This window comes from Kryptolebias marmoratus, linkage group LG15, assembly GCF_001649575.2.
Source record: "Kryptolebias marmoratus isolate JLee-2015 linkage group LG15, ASM164957v2, whole genome shotgun sequence".
NCBI classification, from domain to species: domain Eukaryota; kingdom Metazoa; phylum Chordata; class Actinopteri; order Cyprinodontiformes; family Rivulidae; genus Kryptolebias; species Kryptolebias marmoratus.
Genome location: NC_051444.1, coordinates 23,009,639 through 23,032,937, shown reverse-complemented (window position 1 = coordinate 23,032,937; position 23,299 = coordinate 23,009,639). Strand labels below are relative to the sequence as shown.

The 23,299-nt window shown below is 44.8% G+C and overlaps 1 protein-coding gene across 2 annotated transcripts in view; it reads right to left on the bottom strand.

The window, feature by feature from the left end:
- Nucleotides 1–4,760: 4,760 nt before the first annotated feature.
- The window catches only part of uacab (uveal autoantigen with coiled-coil domains and ankyrin repeats b), a 35,540-nt gene continuing 17,001 nt past the window's right edge, over nucleotides 4,761–23,299 (bottom strand). Inside the window, exons 1-19 of one of the 2 annotated variants that reach the window (XM_017419626.3) lie at nucleotides 22,284–23,030; nucleotides 21,551–21,681; nucleotides 17,483–17,571; nucleotides 16,974–17,038; nucleotides 15,067–15,124; nucleotides 14,137–14,207; nucleotides 13,717–13,823; nucleotides 13,229–13,410; nucleotides 13,106–13,143; nucleotides 12,743–12,799; nucleotides 12,457–12,564; nucleotides 12,117–12,149; nucleotides 11,919–12,005; nucleotides 11,709–11,739; nucleotides 11,565–11,614; nucleotides 8,196–10,895; nucleotides 7,882–8,034; nucleotides 7,493–7,558; nucleotides 4,761–7,262 (exon numbers count right to left, since the gene is read on the bottom strand). In XM_017419626.3, the coding sequence (XP_017275115.1) occupies nucleotides 7,191–7,262; nucleotides 7,493–7,558; nucleotides 7,882–8,034; nucleotides 8,196–10,895; nucleotides 11,565–11,614; nucleotides 11,709–11,739; nucleotides 11,919–12,005; nucleotides 12,117–12,149; nucleotides 12,457–12,564; nucleotides 12,743–12,799; nucleotides 13,106–13,143; nucleotides 13,229–13,410; nucleotides 13,717–13,823; nucleotides 14,137–14,207; nucleotides 15,067–15,124; nucleotides 16,974–17,038; nucleotides 17,483–17,571; nucleotides 21,551–21,681; nucleotides 22,284–22,319 (4,134 nt within the window). In that variant the 5' untranslated portion in view covers nucleotides 22,320–23,030 and the 3' untranslated portion in view covers nucleotides 4,761–7,190. Of the gene's footprint in view, nucleotides 7,263–7,492; nucleotides 7,559–7,881; nucleotides 8,035–8,195; nucleotides 10,896–11,564; nucleotides 11,615–11,708; nucleotides 11,740–11,918; nucleotides 12,006–12,116; nucleotides 12,150–12,456; nucleotides 12,565–12,742; nucleotides 12,800–13,105; nucleotides 13,144–13,228; nucleotides 13,411–13,716; nucleotides 13,824–14,136; nucleotides 14,208–15,066; nucleotides 15,125–16,973; nucleotides 17,039–17,482; nucleotides 17,572–21,550; nucleotides 21,682–22,283; nucleotides 23,031–23,299 lie in introns of those variants that run through there. The other variant, XM_017419625.3, reaches the window with a different exon arrangement.

Below are 23,299 nucleotides of genomic sequence, written 5' to 3'. Positions count from 1 at the left end.
GATGACATTAAAAACATTTCCCCTAGGAGAATTTCACATTTAACTGTATTTCAATTGGAAGCCAGAAAGTCTGAGGAATATGGTAAATGTTGGGCTCACTAACCAGGCTAACTACTGTTAGCAACGCAGGTCAATAAGAATGGTATTTTATGCATTTAAACTCTGTGGAAACATGTTCACTATTAGTGGTTGTTTAGTGTTGTGTCTGTGACTGATTTAATGAGAAAAAAAAATTGGCAGAGGTGCAGATAAACAGATTATTACAGCAGCTATCACCACTTTGTAAGACGGAGGCAGCCATGTTGGATTTTGAAGCCGGCGCAAGTGAGAAATCTCAGACTTTCTGGGTCTTTGATGGGGTCATTCCAGCTGATTTTTCCAACTTGGAAATTCTGACTTTAAACACAAACAGGACACACCATATATCCCCTTAATGTCTTGCTTTTTAAAACAGATGCTGCTCAGAGCTGATTAGCTTAGCTTAGCTTAGCTTAGCTTAGCTTAGCTTAGCTTAGCTTAGCTTAGCTTAGCTTAGCATAGCATAGCGTAGCTTAGCAAAAACAGTCAGCCTTGTTCACAACTGTGTTCAAAGACAGCTTTACTCTCAGCTTCAAAAAGCAAAAAAAATAAAGCTTTTTTGTTTAATTTAGAAAATAGAAAACAAGTTTGACATATGATAACTCCATTTAGACGCTGTGGTGGATCTTTTAGCGGACAAAATGGTGTCATGCGATGCCTTAAATTGCAAGTAGTTGTTTTTTCAAATTGTAATGTTATTGCAGACAAATCCAAAATATCAACCTAACTGAATTGTATTTATATTAAATCCAATATGTAACTGTATAACCGTAACAGAGGACCTTACATGTAGTGAGACACTGATCCAAACCACAATCCCACAGAAAATGAAGCGTCTCCCAAACTGCATGCAATCAGCATCAGCAGGTCATTCAGACCCGCAGGTTTTCATTCCCGCAGGTTTTCATTCAGCCCTCTTCATGGAATCGAGCATGGGCTTTTCCAAACCCACTAACAAGATCAAAATAATACCCTCAGGTCTAAACCTGCGTGTCTGAGACGACCGAAGCAGCCAGATCCATGTTTCCGAGCACCGCGCAAACCCCCAAAATGCTTATCCTATTAAACCACATACACCGTCTCTTGTGTTTTCCCACAAGCAGACATGCAGAACCCAGGGTGATTTTCTGTTTCAGAAGGAGAGATTATTGTAAAAGAAGTGGTGGGAACGATGGAAATCAGAGCGGAGAGGGATATGTGGCGGTTTGGGCCCATCTGTTCCTGGCTAGGCCAGTGATGGAAGGAAGAAAAGTTGAGCAGATACGCTAAGCATTAGTGGTTAACCATCTACTAATGAGGGAAAAAGGGAAGAAAAAAAAAACACTGAGCTCAGATGAAACTGTTTAGCGTGCAGGAGTGTACAGAGTCCTTACTGGGTTTCAGGGAGAGGTGGCCAACACTCATGTAAGCCTAATCTGTAATAACCAAAGGAGCTCTGGCCTGGTTCTAATCTGTGTGTGTTAACCCCATCCACAGGGCAACGAAAACTGTTTTTACACATGTATCCCATACATTTACTTCCACACTTTTCATTCAGCTGACGTCCCAGGCTCTTGGTTCTGGCGTAGTCTTGGCTCGTGAAGCCGGATGCTCCTGCCAGCGGTTGGGGTTTGCTGGTTTTCATTCCTCTGATCGCCTCTCTTCCCTCATATACCACTCAAAGCCCTGGGATAAATCTCTGGGAATGAGAGGGCCTCTCGCCCCCCTCCTCCCTGCTGCTCGTTCCCAGGTGTGCGAATCTCAGGTCACACCGGGATCACGCCGCTGCACCGCCGAAAGTGTTAAGAGAGCGGAATAATAAATGGCGGCGGATGACAGAGTTACAGAGGGACGTGAGGTAAGGAGCAACGGGGAGGTGAGAAGTGGAGAAAGAAGCAGAAACGAGATGAAACTCAAACAACGAGATGGAGAACAGGCGGGGGAGACAAGAGAGCCGGGATCGGGAATGCGAGCCATGCTAAAACCATTCCGCTCAAATCAGCACCATGTGTCCTCCAGAGCCTTATTATCCCATAAATGAACTTTATTGAGGCAACAAAGTGCTTTGGAGCTCCGCAAAAACATTAAAGGGGCCCGCCTGTCTCGGCTGGGGGCCAGGAGTCATCCTGCTCCTCAGGGGACCAATGAAAAAAAAAAAAAGCAGGGCCCCTGGCCTCGCGGTGGCTGCCCGGCCAGCTCTGCCTGAGTAATAGCCTTTTAGTGACGGAGAAATAGTTTGCAATTACACGGGGGAGACAAATGTGGCACAGACCTCTTGAGCGACCTGACCTGTGAGGTTAACCAGGAAGGAAGGATGAGAGACAAAAGGGATGGAAGGAGGGAAGGTTGGGGCGTAATTAGACCAAAAGGTGCACTCAGTTTGTGCCGTTTTAGGCAGTGTAGAGTGCTGTAACTCGTGCTTCATAGCAGCTAAAACAAATGCAAGATGATTATGACATGTCCAAATCCTGCAGGTTACGGACTACCAGTAACAAGTCAGTCAGCTTTAGAACACAATGCATCTCTTTAAACAAAGGTGTCTACATTCCAGAAAAACTATAGTCAAAAGAAAGTACTGGTTCTGCAAACTAAAACATAAAAAAGGGGAATGCCATCAATCTTAAACATCAAAGCGTGCTTCCAGATATTGAGGAGTGACCTGTAATATTTGAACCAACTTGTATGAAAGCTTTTGCGGTTTAGGGTTGTGTTCACACCTGATAGTCCTGTAGACTCGGTTTGATTGGGGACCAAAGTGTCATTTGTTCCATTTTCAGCTGCTGTGGTTCTCATTCACACTGCACCGAATCAATGGAGGCAAACCCTTTGAGCGACCTGTTCCCCCCCCTCACCTGTGGTGGCGCTGCACCAAGAACTACTGAAGGAAATAACAAGAAAACCTCTGAAGAAGACACTGAGCGCGACTTCCTTCTTCTGGAAAAGGAAACCAAAATGGAGTGGTGTCAAATTTTAGCAGTTTTAGGATTTCCACATCTGTCCATGAGCCATTTCTCCCACTAGTGGTAGAAAGGTGTGTTTGTTTTGGTTGTATTTACTCCTTTTGGAGCGGTCTCAGGTCTGCTTGCGTTCACATGTGCATTCAAACCGTGCCAGAGTTCACTTCACCCGAACCGAGACAGAGGATTTTAGACGGACCAGAGTTCGCTTCTTTGGTCCGCATCAGCGTTGGATTGCGCGTTCACACCTCCCCAAACGAACCGGACTTTCTAGGCAAACGAACCAGAGTTCGATTAAAGCGGATTAAACAGGGCCGGTGTGAATGCACCCAAAGATAAAGCTGAAAAAAAAAATACTACAAAACAATCTCTATTCCGTCTAGTGATAAAAATTACAACTCTGTCAATGAAAACCGTCTGGTTACCAGATCCTGAAGCCTGTCCTTCATCACAAGGCTCCTCTTCAGACAGCAGTCGTGCTCTAATGTGAGGCCGGTCAGCCCGACCTGCAGCATGACTGCGGGTTTCGTCTATTTGCCAGCGGAAAGGTAGGAAAACAACAGTTATCAGACATACAGAGAGGCCTCTGGGAGTCTCTGTGACTGACAAGGCGCAGCAGCTCCTCTGAGGGGGGGGACGAGTGTGGCAAGCAGCCGACCGAGGTGGAAGACTGCCGCGCGAGATAACAAAGCGTCCGGGACAGCTCGGAGGACTGGGAGGAAACACGTGGGTGTGCGTTTGATGTGTCTATAACCACCCGCCTGGCTCCGGGGCCAGGGGCCCACTCCAACATAAACACTGTCAGATCCTCCTCGGGACGACAAATTTTAGAAAGATGAGATTTTATTGTTTCGTTTTTTTTTTTTTACTTTTTTTGCGGTGGGAAAAGGGGTTAGAATGGTTAACCAAACAACCACAAGTGGATGTGTGTGTGTGTGTGTGTGGAAGGGGGGGATTAAAGAGATTTCTACTAACAGACTGAAATGCATTTGCCATAACTGCTGAGAACAGCTTATTCAGCGCAGACCACAAAAATAAAAAAAAGCCTCATAAAACTGAGGAAGGAGGAGGAGGAGGAGGGGGCTGCAAACTAAAACCAGGAAGAAATCAAACCCAGGACAAGCCTTGTATCAATTAGAGGCTGCATGTCTGAACAGATGGATTAGCTCTCAGCCGGGCTATTTCATTTTCAGCATTAGACCTCTTGATTGTTTTCAAAGGGTTGATTCGACCGCATTGTGTTTTTAAAAGATGAAGAAATCGGCCCCTCCCCTTCCCCGCGCTCAGCGGCTGGGCTCACCGTGAATTTATCTGCACGCGGGCCTGACCTCTGCTCTGAACGAGCTTTAATGAAACATAAATCTGGTGAAGAAAGAAAGAAAGAAAAAAAGAGAGGAAGAGACGAAAACCCCGTCCAGGCAACAGGCTTTGGGATAAAAGTGGCCTGATTGGACTGAAAAGTGAAAACACATGAACTGGGCGGCTGCCACAGAAAATGTAAAAGGAAAAAAACCAAAAAAAAAAAACAGCACGCAGACAGCAGGACTTACAACGCCTAAAACGTTGGGACCGAATGAGCCACAAAGTTAGGTGTTGTCCTCAGATTGTGTCAGCAGTCAAAATGGAAGCGGCTGCAGCGTCTGAAGGGAGGAAATCCAGAAACCTGTTCCGTTAAATCACAGCAGCTGCTCAGACAAAGGTCCGCCGGGGGTGGAAACACGAAACAAAAGCACACTGACAGTACTGTAGTTTTCTATGTTAGGCACTTTTATTGGTTTGTATGACTGATCAAGAAAAAAAAAAAATTAAAACAACAAATCCTTACCAAAGACAACATCCAGTTTCAACACACTACAGGTCTTTAGAGGAGGGGAAGGGTTGAGCGGGCTCACTGCGAGTTAATCCCGCAAATCCACAGAAAGTTGTTTTTAAACATGAGAAAGAACCAGGCCTCCGCCGAGAGGCTGAGAAGGCGAGGACAGGAGGAGGAGAGTTTATCTACAGAAATAAAATCGGATCGCTCGAGTTCGTAACGAATGTCGTCCTCTGGTAAATGTTACCCTATTTTATTCCAGACCTGCTGAATATCAGATTTGTCGTGCTGTTGTAACTAAAGTAGTACAAAGCTATGAAAAAAAAAAAAAAATATATATATATATATATATATAAATCAGTGTAAGAGACTTGCTCCACAGTCACAACAACACGACACAACACCCTCGGGAGTCACACGGCGCCGGCTCAGGAGGACATGGGAGCTGCAGACAAATTACTTCTACGTTCGCATCCAGTAAACTCTCTCTCTCCTTAGTCACGTGTAGGGTAAGCGTGGCGCGTCGGCAGCTTCCTAAACCAGCTGAATACTCCTGAGCCGCGGCGAGTTTTACGGTTTCTACGAACTTGGCCTGCCAAGTCTCACCCCTAGAGGACACTCTGGTTAGAAAAGAAAAAAAAAAAGACGACATTTCACTGCAAACTTTAGGAAACGGCAGGAGATGGCCACTGACTCAAACCCAGACTCCTGGAAGCTGACGGAGAGGGACACGAAGACTACAAATCCACCTTAAAATGTCGGGACTACTTTTAAAAAAAAACAAAAAAAAACGAGTAGCACTCTGGGTTGGACGTTTTGGGTCGGCCTCGTGTCTTTAATAATCGCTCAGGTTTTGGACCGCCAGAAGACGACAGATGGGCCGTAAACCAGGCCTGAATCACAGAAAACAGCTTAACTGGCTTGGACGCGCTTAAAAGAGCAATCCACCCTTTCTCTGAAATGTGATTCTTACACTTTGTTCACAGGTTTTTTTGTATACTGACTGATAAGACAAATAATTAATTTACTCCATTGTTAAAGAATGGCTTTAAAATGACTCATATTTATGCTCCTCCTGAGGTTACAGGGATTCTGCTGGAGTCTGTTTCTGTGACAGTGCAGTCCCTGCAGGTTCGCAAGGAAACACAATAAAAAAAAAAACTGAGAGCAAAATGACTTTTTTATTTATTTAAAAAACAAAAAACAAACACTCAGTGGTGTCTTGTATTCTCAATGCCGCTGAACTCTTCAGAGTAAAATCTTATCAACATACATATTTATTAATTATAGATTTTAAGTCTACCTATATCTGAAACAGAGCTGCAGGAAACAGTGCAGTTAAATATTGGACAATAGTTATTAGCCTTATTAAAACTTACTTAAAATATTTCAATTTGGATAAATAGTCAAAGACGTGTGGACTGAGTTACACTCAGTGGCTCCCAAAGGTTTCACCTTCTGACCCAAGAAATAAGACTTAAAGACCCCAAAACAGAAACCAAATAAACAGAATATAACGACTGAATTAGTCTTAACAACCATTTTTCCTTTTTTGCCCCCTCCCTTACGACTGCTGTTTTTATCCCTGGTGTCAATTTTTGTAAAAATAAGCAATCAGAATTCATTTTTTTTACATTTAGTTTGACTCCTTGAGATAATCTTAAGACCCTGAACCTGGTGTTTTACGACCCACAACTTTGGACGCCACCGCTGTGACTCCTTCAGCGTTAATAAAAAAGAAAAAAAAAGAAAAATACGAACCTGTCCTTTAAAAGCTGAGCAACGCTGCCGTTAAACACGAGACGTTTCTGTATCGCTGGTGACTGTCAGGTGGGAATGTGAAAAGTGGTCTTTGGGTTCACGTCCGGGTTTACGACCGTTTGCACATTTATGACGCCATGAAAAGGGGACCCACGTTTCAGGTAACTTCCACGTTACTGAGTTCAGTGGGTTAAAGCTGCATGAAACACCGACTTTCAGCGGCGCCCGTAAACGATCTGACGGAGCTGAAATAAACGGTTTTAGTGTCGAAATTTAAAACCAGGCGCTAGTGTTTGAATGGAAAAATTTAAAAAAAAAATCGCCTTTCCACTTCCTGTGTCTCTGCTGAGGCGAAGCACGTTCAAGGCTGCAGTTAGTCATCTATCAAAGAATCAACGTGCAGCTAAATTAGGAGGAAAAAAAAATAAAAAAAGGATGGATTTCAGAAATTTAGAACAGCCTTTTGGGAGAAACCTGATCACACACACACACACGCATACACACACACACATACACTGGGCAGTCTCAGGGGCCAAATCGAGGCCACTGTAGTGGAAAGATGTGACGGGGATGAGTCCGAGCCAGCAGGCGTTTTTCAAGCTTCAGCACAGGAACTCCTGCCTCATGCGGATGATCTGCAGTAAGGCCGCCTGGACGTCCGCATCCATGTGACCCTTGGAGACACACAAAACCCTCTTTATCATCAGGTTCATAAACGTTTAAGCTTTCTGAGTTCAAGCAGCTTAGCTGGGATCTTAACATACGCAGTGCTGGCGCCTTAAGTCTTAAATAATTTCTTATTTCATATCGTATTAGCAGACAGAGTGCTCGGTTTAAGGATGAAAACCAAACAAAAGAGGAATAAATGGGAGGTGTGTGTGTGTGTGGGAGGGGGGAGTCTCACCTGCGCTGCGCTCAGAAGATGAGTGCGATAAATTGAAACCACCTCCCTGTGCTGCCTCTCAGCATCCTTGTTGAGGAGAAAAGACGGGAGACGTGAGAAGCGTGACAGAAACGGGGTCACCTTGATGTTCTCAGCAGCAGCGGCGCAAACAGCCGACGCCGAGACGCAGACGCCGAGTTCTGCCGTCACGGGACTACAGTACAGAGCTTACAGATACATCTGAACGCTGAATACAATCTGACAGAATTAGCTAGGGGCGGTTACATGCTGGCAGGTTTGCTTTCAGTAACAACTGTACGTTTTAGTCTGATCATTTAAATCAAATGTTTCAGCTTCTCAGAATCATGAACTCCCCAATATGTAAAAGAGCGGCGATGCCGTCCACTCACAGCCAGCTGCTGCTGTAGGCTCTTGATCTGGGCTTGCAGTGCGTCGATTTGCTGCGCGTGCCTCTTGTTCGGGGCGTTGCTCGTGTACGCCAGTTGGGACAGACCGTTCAGAGCCTGCTTCAGTCGCTCCACATCTGTCAGCAGCTCTGTGATCTGAAGCACACGTTTAGGACATTTAGGTAACTCATTAGGACAACGCAAAGCTAGAGGTTGAGAGAAATAAAAGGATGTTTAACACATAATCTAAGCTTCAGTAAATCACATACTGGCTGGACAAAATCTGTCTCACTTAGTAATAAATGGATATTTTGTACCTTTTTATCTTTGGCTTCAGTCTGCTGAGCTGATGTCTGAATCCTCTTCTGCAGGTCACAGATGGTGCTGAGGGACTCGTCGTACCTCTCCTTCAGCTCCCTAATTTCCCTCTCGATGCCTCGTCCCTTCTCCTGGACGGCCTCCAGCTCGGCCCTGGCCTTGCTCTCGCCCTCCCTGGCTCGCCTGGCCTCCAGGCGGGCCTCGTCGCACTCCGCCGCTCGGCTCTGCAGCTTGTTGCTCAGGTTGGCGGCCTCCTCCTCCAGCTGCTGCCTCTCCTTTTTCAGCTGGTTCATTTGGTCCTCCCTGGAGCGGACCTCTCCGAGGGCCTGCGTGGCTTGGAGCAGCTCGGACTGCAGGGCGGACACGTCTTCGGCCCTCTGGGCGTTGTTCTCCTCCTCTTCGCGGAGGGACATCTGGAGTTTCGCGACCTCGGCCTCCAGGGCTTCCTTCTCCTCGGCGTGCTGCTGCAGCAGGGAGCCGTGATCCCAGTGGCGCTCCTGGAGCTCCTTCTGTAAAGCGCAGACCCTCTGGGCTTCCTCCTGCTGGGCCTCTCTTGTTTTCTTGCAATCAGCCTGAGCTTGCTGCACGGCGTCATGGAGGGTCTTCAGCTCCGTATCATACGTGGCTATCCGAGTCAGCTCGGATTTCAGCCGCTCCTGCAGATTCTGGATCTGAGTGCTGTACAGAGCATTCTGGTCTTGGAGTTCAGCTTTCTGAAGGGTCACCTCCTCGAGCTGTTGCTCCAAGCTGACCAACTTCTGATTCAGAACCTCGTGTTTAGAATTAAACTCTTCCTCTGCTTTATTGTGCTTTTCACTGGTAACCAAAACAAGGTCCAGTCTCTGCTGAACAGACTTCATCTCAGCCTTGAGCTTCTCTTTCTCCTGGATGACGCTCTCCTTGGCAGATCTTTCTGTGATGTACTTTTCTTCCACTTCAATCAGCTTCTCAGTCAGCTCCTTCACCTGGGTGCTGTAGGAGGTCACCTTCTCCTCAGCTGCTGTCAGGGGAACAAACCGGGACTGAATAGCCTCCTGTATGGTCTCGAGTTCCTTCTTCTGAGCTTCCAGTTCCTGCGTGAGCTTCACCACCTCCTCCTGAGCCAGCACGTGCTTTGCAGACGCATCATTGGCTCGGTTTTCGGCCTCAACCACCGCGGCGTTCAGCTTGTCTGCGACGTCTCTGTGCCTTTCTACGCTGATGTACTCGTTCTTCCTCTCCAACATGACTTTTTCCAACTGGTCTTTCAACTTCTCCTTTCCTTCTTTCACGTTCTTCAGTTCCATCCCACTTTCTTTGTCCCTGGTCTCCAACTTCAACATGTCTGCTTTCACACTTTCCAGGGCGGAGCTCAGCTCCGTCCTCACTTGCTCGTGCTGCTGTTTGGGAACAAACTGTTCCTTCAGGTTCTGTTTCAGAGTCTGGTTCTGTGCAGTCAGCTGTTCACATTCTTTATCTCTTTCTTCACCTCGCTTCTGTAGTTGTTCAAGTTTCTTTATCAGTTCAGCATTCTGAGTCCTCAGAGCATCCCTCTCCCTCTGCTGTGTCTCACTGGTGTCTCTGAGACTGCCGACGGTCTCCTGCCACGAGGCCCGTTCGCTTTGGAGCTGCTGGACCTGCGCCTCTGCTCTTCCATGGCGTTCACTGGCTTCCACGAGTTTGTCCTCAAGCTCCTCCAGAGCTGTCACCATTTCCTTTCGAATCTCCTCGTGATCTTTAGCGGGTATGAACTCGCTCGCGATCCGGCTGCTCAGCTCATGCAGCCGCTCTCGCAGCTCGTCCCTTTCCTCCTCGCTCTCCTCGAGCTCCTGAATGAGAGCCTTGCTCTGTGTCGTCACATCCATCAGCGTCCTTTTCAGAGAAGCGTTCTGTTCCTCGAGAGCAGCCACGACCGTCTGGTGCTCTTCGGCCGACATCAGCCCCGGCCCGACCTGGGATGACGGCCCGTCTAACTTCCGGTGGAGCTCGGCCATGTCCTCCAGCACGCGGTCGTAGTCTTCCCTCAGCTCGGCGAGCTGCCGCTCCTTCTCGTCAACGGCGTTGGTCAGCAGGTTTTTCATGTTGTCGAACTTCTCAGCGGGGACGGTGTTGGCGTGTTTGGTCTGGGCCTCTTTCAGCTGGGCTTCCATCTTCAGAAGGGCGTCTGCGAGTTTGTTTCGTTCAGCATTCAGAGCCTCCAGCTGCTGGTTCAGCCGGTCCGTTTCTGCTGCCAGCTGGCTCTCGCTGCTCTTGTATTCCTCCAGGGCTTTCTCGCTCTGCTTGAGGCGGTTCCGAACACGGCCCACCTCGGCTGAGGCGCCTTCGTATTTGGACTTCACGTCGAGCAGCTGCGCGCGCAACTCTTCTGTCGCCTGGCCTTCGAAGCGTTCCTTCACAGCGACCACGTGAGCTTGCAGCTGCTTGACTTTACACTCCGAGTCCAGCATCCTCTTCTGGACGTCTCCCAAGGCGTCCTCCAGCTCTTGAATCTGCTGGTCAGCCTGTTTCTGGATGGCGTCTCGGCTCTGAGCCAGTTCCTGGCACTCGCGGTTTTTACGGCTCAGCGCCGACTGAAGCTGGGCCGCCTCCTCCTCCGCGGTCTGCTGTTTCCGCTTGACGGCCTCAAGATCCCGTTGAAGAGCTTCCACCTCCGTGAGATCCCAGCTTATTTGGGTCGGACTCCTCTGCAGTTGTCTGGACGCTGCAGGATTCTGGATCATCTGCAACAGAAGAGTACAAACAATCAACATTTGATTTAATAATATATAATATTTTTGTTTTGAATCATATATAAGTTACTGTGGCATAAAAGACATTACGTTTTTTGATTTTGACCCGTAGGGGCCTGACTTTCTCCATTTTTTGGTGTTTCAAGCTCTGGTTTTTAAGGTTTTCTGAAGTTCTTTTAACGTTTTTAGATACTTATTTAAGTTTAAATTGTTGTTTTTTTAGTCGAGTCCTTTGACTTGAACTTTTTCAAACTACGCTCAATTGTTTTAAGGAATAAAACACTAAAATATAAATTGGTAAAGAGTTAAAAAAGGCTCATATGATTAAAGAATAAAACAATGTTGTGTCTGCATATAAGAGGCGAGGTAATAAACCTGTTATGGGTTTTAAATTGGCTCAGTAGGATGTACAGAAACGAGAATAAATCCTGCGTCTTTGTGACAAACTCCCAGCAATAAGGTGCTAAAACGATTTAAAACTGGTTCTTTGATAAATTGTCTCTTACAGTCTGTGTAGATGCAGCATCCATTGGTTTTAAAGTGTTTTTCATTTAAATTGTGGGCACACCTTTCAGTTAGCTTAGCATTTTAACTTCAAATAAATAGGTTTATAATCGCTGGATTTTTAAAATTTATATCAATTTGCAAAAGAAAAGTTACCTTGCCACAATCCAGACTTTGAGCTTGTTTCACTAAAATGTTTTCTTTACCTGCAAGACAAAAAAACGCCATATACGATTTAAAAAAGTCTACGAAATCTGAAATACATAAATCTAATTAAATGAAATTAAAAAAAGGGCTGACCTTTGATAACAGACTGGCCTGAGTACTCCCCCTGTGAAAACATGAAGTCAGAAACAATCAAAAAGCTTCAGGCTTTAAATTGGTTTCAAATGCTAAACAGGAAGGTTTGTAACACGATGTTCTCTCTTTATTATTAACTTTTAAAAACAAACACATTAAAAAGCTGAAATACAAATCAACATCAGTGTTTTCCAGAAATCAGACACTAACCAAAGTACTCCGGAGCTGAACTTTGACGGTCTCTGCTCCTCGAGGACCTTCCTCTCTCTCTTTGAGTAACACCTTCAGCTGCTCCTTCTGATCAACAGAAAAGGCACGAGCGAGTCACGCCGCAACAAACAAATTATTCAAACTGTCCCCACATCTGACAGGCAGACAACAAAAACCACCCGAGGGAATGTTGTGTACCTCTTTTTGTGCATCGGCCGCTGCCATTTTTTCCTGCAGGTGAAAGGAAAAGAATCACGCTCAGTAAAGTGAAGCCTTCAGCTGCATACGTTTTATTTTATTATTTGGTTTTCTGTGTATGATAAGTGTGTGGCAGCATCTTCTGACAAACGCTGAATGCAGTCCTTCATGTTTCAGTTTTATGTAAAGGGAGCACCTGAACATTTTATTTCATTACCCCTATACAGACTAACCTTCTTCTAACCTTCTTCTAACCCCAGCTCAGACTCAGACTCAGACTGTTATTTTCCTGCTGCAGCTCCTGAGCCCTTCCTGTGGCAGTGTGTCAGCTCAGACATACCTGTGTGAGTTGCTGCTGCAGCATGTTGACCCTGTCCAGCAGCCCTTTCTGCTCCTGGTTGTACTTCCTAATGCTTTCCTGAAGGGTCTCGTTCTGCTCTTCTAGATCCTGAAAAAGAACCCCACACCGACACTTAAAGCGACACAAACTTTAACTTACTGTCACCATGAATAATAGCTAAATGTTAAGTAATTTATTCATTATTTGCAGCTATGAATGCTGTGAATTTAGGCACACACTTTGCTACTCTGACTGCTGCTGGGTCCAGATAAATCAAAGGACTTACATTTATGATCTGATCCTTTCTGCTGGCCTCAGCTGCATCCGATCTGTCCACTGAAAGCTGAAGGATGGGAAACATCTTCATTTACAACCATGTTTTAAATAGAAAACTGTGCCACTGGTAGGAAATCTGTTTTGAACATTCTCAACTGCAGCCACTAGATGGCAGTCATGTTTTATGGATCAGCAAAAAAAAAACATTTACAGAAAAAAGAAAACTGCAGCGCTCTTTTTAAACAAGGGACATAACCGCTACTGACAGAAATAAATAAAAGAGGCAGTTCCAACAATTGCATCTCTTTCTATCCTGATAAATAAACACATTCAAGTTCTATTTTGCACGTAATGTAAGGGACAATAAAACTACCTGTCGCTTCCAGTGCTCTATCTTTGCAGCTTCTTTTTCTGTAACACAAAAAACATCCACAAATGAAGAGATCGGACAGTGGTTACGATACGTTTTCCTTGTATTTCTCAGAAACCTGCCTACCTCTGGTGGCTCTGTCGAGGTAACTTTTGACCAGCGCGGTGAGCTCTGTGTTCTTGCTGAGCCGAGCGTGGTGGTACGCATCGTGACCGAAGCTGTCCAGTGCCTTCACGTCGGCGCCGCTCCTCAGCAGCACCTCCACGGCGTCCTTGCAACCAATCTCACAGCCTAAAATCAGCGCCGTCCTGAGCGAGTTAACAAAGACGATAAATGAATCCTAACATATTTAACAGCTGCTTTTAACTACATGTAGCGTTTTTTTTTTGTTGTTTTTGTTTGCTTTACGTCAAAGCATGCACAGTTTTGTAACAGCTTATATCAGAATTCAAACATGAAACTTGATGTTTTAATGTCACAAAAACGTCCACTTGAAGGAAATCCAGCTCATGTGAATAACCTGTCCCCTGGAAGCAACCTGGATTTCAGATGATCTGACCTGACTGGTGGCAGTCTGGCTGAAGACAAACACCCCGAGGGGAGCAGGCCCTTACTTGTTTTGTTTGTCTCGGGCAGTGATATCAGCCCCTCGCTCAAGCAGCAGCTGACAGATGTGTGGGTGACCCAGCTGGGTAGCCAGGATGAGAGGAGTCCTGCCATCCTGCAGAGGAAAACAACACGCACACATAAAGAAATGTCTACTCGAATCCGAAAAGAATTGTTTATTCTCTCAAAAAATAACAGCTCAAGAGGAGGAAATGAGGACAGAGAGAGTGCTTAGCAATAAAAATGAGGTTATAATTTCAAAAGAACCCTTTAGCGCCGCTCTGACTTCACTTTATTTGCAGTTATTTACAATAACAAGACAACTGCGCTTTGAGAGCAAGCTGGGCGATTTGACCCCGAGAACAAATAAGGTCAGGCTAAACTGTAACAACACATTGTGTGAAGCAAAGTGGATTATCAACTCTTACAAAATCGCTGGCGTTCACAGAAGCCCCGCTGTCACAAAGAAGTTTCACACTGGAGGAGCAGCCCGCCATAACTGTGAGGGGAAGAGAAAGGGCAACAATAACTATTTCAGCTCGTTTACCATTTAAAGAAAACAAACAAAAAACAAGCACGTCCACTCAGCTCCGGCTGTAAAAGACGAGGTAAAAGCTAAATTTGATGTCAAATAAAAATTGCTAAAACCACATTTAATGTGGCAGGCAGGATGGCTCTGGTTTCGCTGGGTTTCTTGAAACAAATGGGAAGACTAAAGTAAAAGAAATGGTACAAAAAAAAGGAACTGCAGTAATTTTACACACAGTTGACGGCAGGTAAGGTAAATAACAACATCGTTCCTGGAAGAATGCATATCAGCTGCCATCTTACTCTGAGAAATGATGATCAAATGCTAAAAGAGATCTTAGTCCTCACTGTATGAGATGAGAATGACTCAACTATTGCCACACCAAATTTTAGCTCAATATCTACATAATTGACTAAATTAGAGCCATTTTTCTGTTGGCTAAGGCCAATTAGCTGTGAAAGCCATCTTGAATCAGGATGACGCCAAAGGTTAATTAGTTGTACACCCAAAGATTATTCTGGGATACTTTGATAAGAGACAGACAAATGCACACTCGCACACAAACACAGGCAAAAACATTATCATTATTATTATTATTATTAAGACTAGGTTGGGGTCATTCGTAGAACATAGTGACGTTAGTGTTAGCTGAAGGTGTCAGTTTTAGAGTAAACCAAAGTACAGCAGAATCAAACCACCATAATAGTGAGAGTTTGAATCTAAACTAAAACTGTAAGCAGGACTGAGTCAGGTCCAAAAAGCACCGGAGAGGTGAGAGTTCCTGTTGGAACTACATCACAGCTGAGTCAGCAGAAAAGTGTCATCTCACCGGCATCGTGCAGAGCACTTCGTCCTTGCAGGTCCACATTTCCAACTGGACAGTTGTGCTACAAAAACAGCAGAAGAACAGAAATATTTTTTTTGTTTTGTTTTTTTGTCCGTGGTGATAAATATGCCAGAAAAAAATAAGCAGCGTATCGAGCCACGTTATCCTGACACCGTGCGCTACAATGTCTCTAAAAACATTTTTACCCCCTTAGATGTTTTATACTTTTATTGTTGTCCTCAATCGGTCACGGTCAATATAAGTTGGCCTTCTTCGATCTCGAGTTTGTCTAGATTGTTTAGAGACTCTTGTTGAGGTTTAATCTGAGTTTTCTTCAACAGTGGCTTTCTCTTCCCCTCAGACTAGTGAAGAACTCAGACAACAGTAGTTATATCTACAGTCTCTCCCATCTCACCTGCTGAAGCTTTAACTCCTTCAGAGAGCTCACAGGTGTCATGGTGGTCTCTCTCTCATTATTCTCCTTCTTCACAGTCACTCAGATTGTGAGGACGGCCTGCTCCTGGTAGATTTACACAGGTCCCATATTCCTCCCATCTCCTGATGATGGATTTAGAAGAACTTCTGAGGATGTTTAGGACCTTGGAAATCCTTTTTCAATAATCTTTTGTTAGAATTGAATTCTGGCAGACACTTTAAAGGGGGTAAGTATTTATGCAATCACTCATTTTATATGGCATATTTTTATATTTTTTGGTTTAGCTCAATAGAAATTTGACTTCCCTTTGACATTGAAGTTTGTTTTTTTTATTTAATTTTATTTTTAAAGAAGTCCAATTTATATTGCTCATGATTGATTTATGACAGCAATGAAAGCATAAAACATCTTTTTATAGGCACTTTATAAGCCCTCTATATAACAGTTTGATTAATAATAATAATAATAATAACAATAATCTTCTGATTCTGAATCACTGAACAGCTATAATCAATAATATGATTGGATTACAACACAAAATATCACAGCTATTGCAGAACAGGAAAGATTTAGTGTTTTTCTTATCCCATTAATTAATAGGAGAATGACGGTTGGCTAACAGAGGAGTCTGAGCAGCATAGCAGCAGGCTCTTCATATCAGGCCGAGTGCTGCAGAGCTGAAATGTTGCTGACATCTCTACGCGCCGGCTCAGCTGGTTGGACACCGGCAGCGGCGGCGGCGGCGATGAGGGGCCTGCAATCGAAGCCTTGAGAACTCAATGCTAACAGGGGGCGTGATGTTGCTGGGTAAGCTTGCCAACCCGCTCTCTGCCAGCCCGCTATAAAAAAAACTCCTCTCTCTCCAGCAACAAGGGGCAAAAATTGTCTGCACACTCAAATGGCATTGCAAAGGGAGGGAGGGGGGGGTGCTGCTATGGGACCTGACGGTTGAGCATAAAGATGAAGGAGGGGGGTATCCTATATCAAGAGGGTTTGGGCTGACGAAGCGAGATAGTGTTGGCATCGAGCTGTGATGACGGCACTTAGAACGGACGAGGGGTTTGTAAGAGGGCACGCTTGTCAACACCGCTGACAATCTGCTGCCAACAGCCACAACCTCCATTAGGTCACTGCCATGTGAGAGATGGGGAGGGGGGCGCGAGGGGGGGAGGAGCTAGAACATAACGAGAGCACAATATTCAAGCAAAAGCCTCTCCCCTCCCCCCCTCACTGTAAACACATAACTCCCCTGAGGGGGCACGGTGATTCAGTAGAGCCTCCTCCCCGACCGATATGGAGAGGGCTTAGCAGCCAGAGGGGCCTGGCAAAATAATTATTTAAAGACGCTGAAAGGCGCACCGCTCTGACCGACCGGAACAAACAAACAAACAAACCCATAATGAATAACGGCGAAAAGCTTGTTTTTTTCTCTCCCACGAGTAAACAAGCCTCTGATATGATTGGCGCCGCTTACCTGCAGCAGTTTCTGCACACACAACGAGTGTCCGTTTCTAGCAGCCAGGTGAAGAGCGTTTTTACCTAAACGAGAAAAGTGCAACAATTCAATGGCTTTCCTTTGCAAATGTTATACTAAATCTTCATTTTAATAAAAAAATAACATTAAGAACAGAATGTTGACTTGAGTTAAGTTACCTTATGTGTGCGCTTGAAGCTGCTCTACATATTTTTCTGGCGTTTTGATTTTTTTGGTAACTTTTCTCATGACTTTGCCAACATGTCTTGACTGGTTTATTTCATATTAATGAGAAAAACATCTTTACAAAGATTTGCCAGGAATATAAACTCTTTTTTAAACGGTCAACACAAGGCAAGTAGGTCCATTCTTGTGTCGTTTTCTCATACTACAAGTCTTTTTTTTTGGCAAAGAGTCCATGTGACAAATGGGTTTGCTGTGGCCTAAAAACTACATTTAAAAAAAAACAACTAAGTGGAACACCGCTTTTTTATCCAGCCTGAACTTACCAGCAGCATCACTTGCAGTGATATCAACATTCTGTCCAAGGATGAGATTGAGACAATCGAGATGTCCTCGTGCTGCTGCCAAATGAAACCTAAAACAATTAAATAAATGGGAGTGGAGGGAGGAAAAAAGGACAAAACAGAACATGAGACGGATGGATATGGCAAAAGGTGACAGCAGAGATTTATGACAGCCCGGTGAAGAGGCGATCTGGTGTGGAGGGGGAAATTTAAGCACGAGAGTGGGGCTTGAAATGGACACCTGGCTCCTTATTGACAGCAAGATCAGCATTTTTTTAAGACTAACAAGGAAACCACCGCGGTAAACAAAACCCGTTTGTATGAGCTTCACCGAGACCCCTTCAAAAACAGCATATTCCAAATGATAAATAAGTGATGCATAATACATATAGGTGCAGACTAAGCACAGCTTTTTTCCCCCCTGTTATTATTTTCACCATGTTGTGTGTGTATATTCCCTGCTAATTGCGCAGCACGTCGTCAGTTTGCCAGCATGTCTTTAACCACCACTTTTCAGATTTCCGTGCACCCATCTGATGCAGCTGCGACTGCAGCAGCGACCCGCGCAGGTCTGCGAAGTTCCTGTGCGTAAACTAATCCCGACCTGTCACCCTTCAAGCCACATGAGCCCGTTTATACACTGGCCCCGAAGTATCTGCCAAGGAGACAGCTAGGCTGTCACCTCAACGCTGGCGTGGATATTAAAAGCAGCGTTGATGGCAAGGAGATGCTGGCCCTCACGGGAGCCTGCGCAGGGGGGGTCGTGACCTCGCGGAGCCAAAAAGCAGACAGGAAGCAGACCAAAGCAAATCAAGTTAGGTGGACACAAGTGACAAGTTCATGAGCCAAAGAATTTTCCACATGACAACTAAACAAAAGCTTTGAAACATATTCAAGAGATGTGCGCCTTCAGACTTAAAACTGTAGCGGAGCCGTTTTAATGGCTGATAAATTAGGAAGGCTGTGTCGAATGACAGAGAGTGAAAATATCAGCTACAGAGGCGGCAAGGACTTAAAGCCAGATGTATCTGTTGAAAGATTTGAAACGCTTTTCATTTCGAAATATCTAAAAGTTTTAATTAAAAACACTAAATTTCAATTAAAAAAAAAACAAACATCTTGTGCATAAAAATGCAATTAGACTACAGAACTTTCTGTTTTCTGTGTCTGCTCCTTACACCACAGCTTGTGAGCAAAGGGAGTCCCACTCCATCTGTCGGCCGAACCTGTGCAGCATGTCACGGAGTATTTTTCTTTTTTTTCCCCTCTGAATGTGTTACTGACCAAACTAAGAACTGACTGTATGAAGAGGTGAGCAACAGAACAGGATCTACAGGATCTGGCTGCTATTTTTAAAGGAGAGGCTACTGTAAACCATACAGTTTACTGTATGCGAGAAGCTGAGCCACACGCTCCCTAATTACACCGCTGTTTGCAATGCTTCATTATTTCTTTGATTCAAAGCTTGTATGTTTTAGCTGCTGCCTCACAGTTTGACTCTTGCACTGGTTAATCCATCCTCACATTTTACATCGAAACTGGATTTTATCTACAACTTCAAAAAGTGCCGTTTTGAGGACTTCTGTCAGCTGCAAAAATCGTATAAAATCGACCCCTACCTGTGGGATCGATCCCAGCAGCATCATTTCTCAATACTTTTTTTCACATTATAGACAACGATGTCACAGTTTTTGTGCAAAGAGTGATCTGTGTTCATTCAACCATAATTATTCAGCTCAAAAATCTGGCAGAGATTAAAAACCTCATATTTCAAACGTGACTAGCCAAAAATAACAAACTTGCAACTTGTGCAAGAGGTAAAGGCACTAGTTAGTTGACAAACCTTGGTCGGGAAGACCTTTCAGTGAGTCTCAATCAGTGCAGAATTTGCTCAGATCATTCTGCTGGAGGTACGTTCTCCTGTGCGCCGTCTTAATCTGAGTGAGCTGAACTTTGAGCTGGTTCTTGTTACGAGTAAACTTGCTCAACTTTGTAAATTACACATAATTGCACTCGTTGTCGATATTGGTTTTTTAATGAGAATGCTGTGTGGTATATTGTGAAAAAAAGCTTACTTTCTCAGTAGTTTACTTGGTTATGTAACACTTACCATAGCTGTCATTATGTGGTAGCCTTTCTTCACAATGACGCCTGCTTCCTGCACCTCCACAGAGATTAATTAATGGTTTGTATTGAGGCCTTTGCTGGTGAACGGGCTCAGGTTGAAAACCAGATCATTTACAATAACAGAACAGGACATTGACAGCAGTTGATTTGGATCAGTCAGCCGTTTCATCACTTGCTCGAAAATGGCTAAGCAAAAGGGGTCAAAGTAGTTCACCAGCTTCCATTTCTGCCACTATTAATGCTTATCTCCACATAATTTAACCTGTATGTTGAATGGCTTTTTTCTGGTTCCATGGCCATTAAAATGAACGAATAATGAAGATGAAAGTCGTCACTAATCCAAGTCATTGATCTGTTCATGTCCTTCGTCTTCCAACACAGCGGACAAACCTCCCATTCACACGTGCTAAAACTGTCCCGGTGTGCCGTCGTTTCGCTTTTTCTGCGACCTGGCCCTTATGAGATACAGCAGCGGCACACAGCCAGCAAGAGTTATGGGTGGGCTTACCCCAGTGGGACGCAGCTAATGCCACAGTGGAGATGTAAACTGTTTACTCAGCTGGGGCAGAGATGGAGCAGTTAGAGCCGAATTCATTAAATGAACACACTGAGGCTAATCCAGGGCACAGCAGATGATACGCAGGGGCAAACACTTTGTAATTAGTTTCCCAACAGAGGTTCATGATTACAAGGAATCACCATTCAACATTCCCATGTTGGCCTTTGCAAAGGCCAGCATGCCACAGACACATGCGGTCTGTGTGTGGCCCGTTGAACTATATACAGACCTTCAGAGCTGATATTATGGTTCATGGTATGGTAAATTTATGACCTCTTGTCCCGAATACCCAGTTACTGTAAAATGATTTCAAAGCAGAGTCGTTCAGGTCAGTCTAAACACAAAATGATGAGCGTGGCTGTGTTTGGGTACAACGGCCTCGAGACTCAAAGTCGGCTGCCACGCTTCTGGATTTAGTTCTGACGGATTCTAGCGCCTTATTATAAGAGCAGGCGTTTGTAGGGTTGTGTGTATTTTCTGTTTATTTGCTTACAGGCACGCAATAACAGATCTCTGCGAGGGTGCCATACGGGACTTAGCACACTGCATGAAAATACTTTTCACCTTTAATTCTGGGATCCATATTTTTATAGGTTAACAAAAGTCTTTGTCGAAAATTAACATGAAGCCTTTGAATTATGATGCAATTTAGGAGGAAAGAAAATATCCGTTGGTGTAAACAGCTCAGTGAATTGTTCTTCCAAAGCTGGGCCATAATAACTATCAAAAGGAGCACAAGTCAAGCTCTGTATGAGACACCTGAAATATCTGTGGTCTTTGAACACTGACTCACTATTCCTGTCCGTCTGCTATTTTTTCTTACCCTAACTTTCAGCATTACTTCTTCTTCAACTGAAACACTGTGAAGGGTGTAAACCCAGGTGTTTGAAAGATGAAAACAAATCTGTAAAAACATCAAGTTCCCTCTGAGAGGCTCCAACAAACATGGTTCACTGAGATGTCAACTGATTCTGAGAGACCTCTGAGCAGAAATGGATGACTTATTGTTGGGAACATCATGGTGGATCTCATCTGAATGTGAAGGGAGTCATTTCCTGCTGGGACTGCATAAACAGCCTCTGACCGGTGTGGTCATGCTTTCAGTGGCCACAAACATTCTTTATACCAACTCCCACACTGACCTCAAGTCAGTTGGACAGAAAGGGGGAAATTCTGGACATAAAAATGGAGACAAGAAAATGTGAATCTGTAATGCCTGTCATTTGCAGAGCAGCTGGATGATTGATATATATATATACAAAAAGGGAAACTTGGCGTAGATAAAAAAATAGGTGAAACGTAAAACAAATGACCCCTCTTTTACTCCATATCCCAACACGCTGAGTGCGTTCGAGTTTACTCACGCAGAACGTCCCTCGACGTCGAGCTTGGTGGGAATGATGCCTTTCTTGTTGAGAACAGCAGCAACTTTGTCCACTTCGCGACGCTCCACTGCCTTCATCAGCCGATCATCGTACTTGTTCCAGTCCGTGTTCTGGCGAAGACAAAAGAAATACAGTTAGACGTACAGAACGATGAACGGTTTCCCCCAAAACCAACTAATTAAAAGGAATAATGGCCCGAGCGGGGATCGAGTTTAACCCACTGAGGCCTGATTCAACATGTAGGAATACCTGCTCCCATATATGGAAACTGCCTTAGGTTTCCACAGGTAGTGATCATTGGGTCTCCATTTTTTTTTTTTTTCTTAACCAAGAAAATCTGCGACATAGATGAGTCGAAAAGATTCTTCGACAAAAAACTAACACAGTGGCAGTGTCTTTTGTTTAATTTTTTTTTCTGTGTAAGAACATGTCAAGAATGTGCTGTACTACTGTCCCCTTAAACCCCCCCACCACCACCACATGAGTGACAGCTACAAAACATGGGAACAGAGTACTCCTCTGCAAAACATGCAAGAGTGGTGCTTAACACTAAACAGCAGGGACTAATACTGAAAATCCCAAGCTACATATGCTACATATATGACTATTTTATGCTTTTCACTATCAACACAAATCACAAAAGCAGAAGATATGGCAACTATAAACACAACCTATGGCGAGGAAGTGAAAAATGCCAGCAGTAGATACATACAAAGTGCATGGAGGTGCATTTCAGCCAGCGGCTCATCTTGGGTGAGTGGAGCTGGTCCTTGCAACGTGCTACTGAAAACGTTGCCACTGTTCCGGTTTACAAAGACAAAAATGGAGAAAAACAAAATGTATATATATAAAAAAACACCCCTTCAGTTTCTCAGTGCACTCAACCAGTGAGTGCAGCAAAAAATAAAAATAAAAAGGATGAGAAGATGAAGGGTGAGGAGTGGAGGTCCTTGTCCTGAAGGCTCAACCACAAGAGTCTCCCCATCTGGAGGCAGAACAGTTTATTTGTCAGGTTCTTTTAGGCTTTCCCTTGTTGCTCGTGAGCCGTTCTTGCATTTCCATCACTGCACAGCAGTCTTGGTTGATGGTTAAAGAGGAGAGGAGGAGGAGGAGTGAGAGAGGAGAACGGAATGGAGGTGGAGAAGCAGTAGGGCCAGCCCCGCCAGCACCGGGACCTGCCCTGGCCGGCAACTGCAACTCCTCCTCTGGGGGAAAAAGTCAGCTCAGGCTGGCTGCCTCTCGCCTCCAACTGGAGCGCTTCCCTTCGCCTGAAACCTCCTGCTTATGCGGTCTTCGTTTGTTTTGCCTCTCTTCTGCTTGGTTTTCTGGAGCTCTTTCTAGCTTAAAAAAAGCAGCCCTTGCTTATCAAGAGATAACTAAGAGGGGCTTTCGCTTCTGTCGCTCCTCCCCGCTCTTAGTGGTCTCCAGCTTCTTCGCACCACCAAATAGCAAGGTCAGTCGAGCTCAGTGGGGTAAATATGTAAGCTCTCGCAGGTTTAAAATATCACCCCCTCCCTGGTAAACAGCAGCAGTGCAGACAGCCCTGCAGACTGGTTACCTCTTTATTTTTTGACCCTCCAACCTTTCTGCAGTGACTGATAGGAAGACGGGGGCTAAGAATACATTCTGGACATGCCAGACCAATGAGTAATGGCTTTAGTGTCTTTCAGCACTGCCAGCATAAAACAAGGCCAGCCAAAAAAACCCTTGCTTACATTGCCCCCCCCC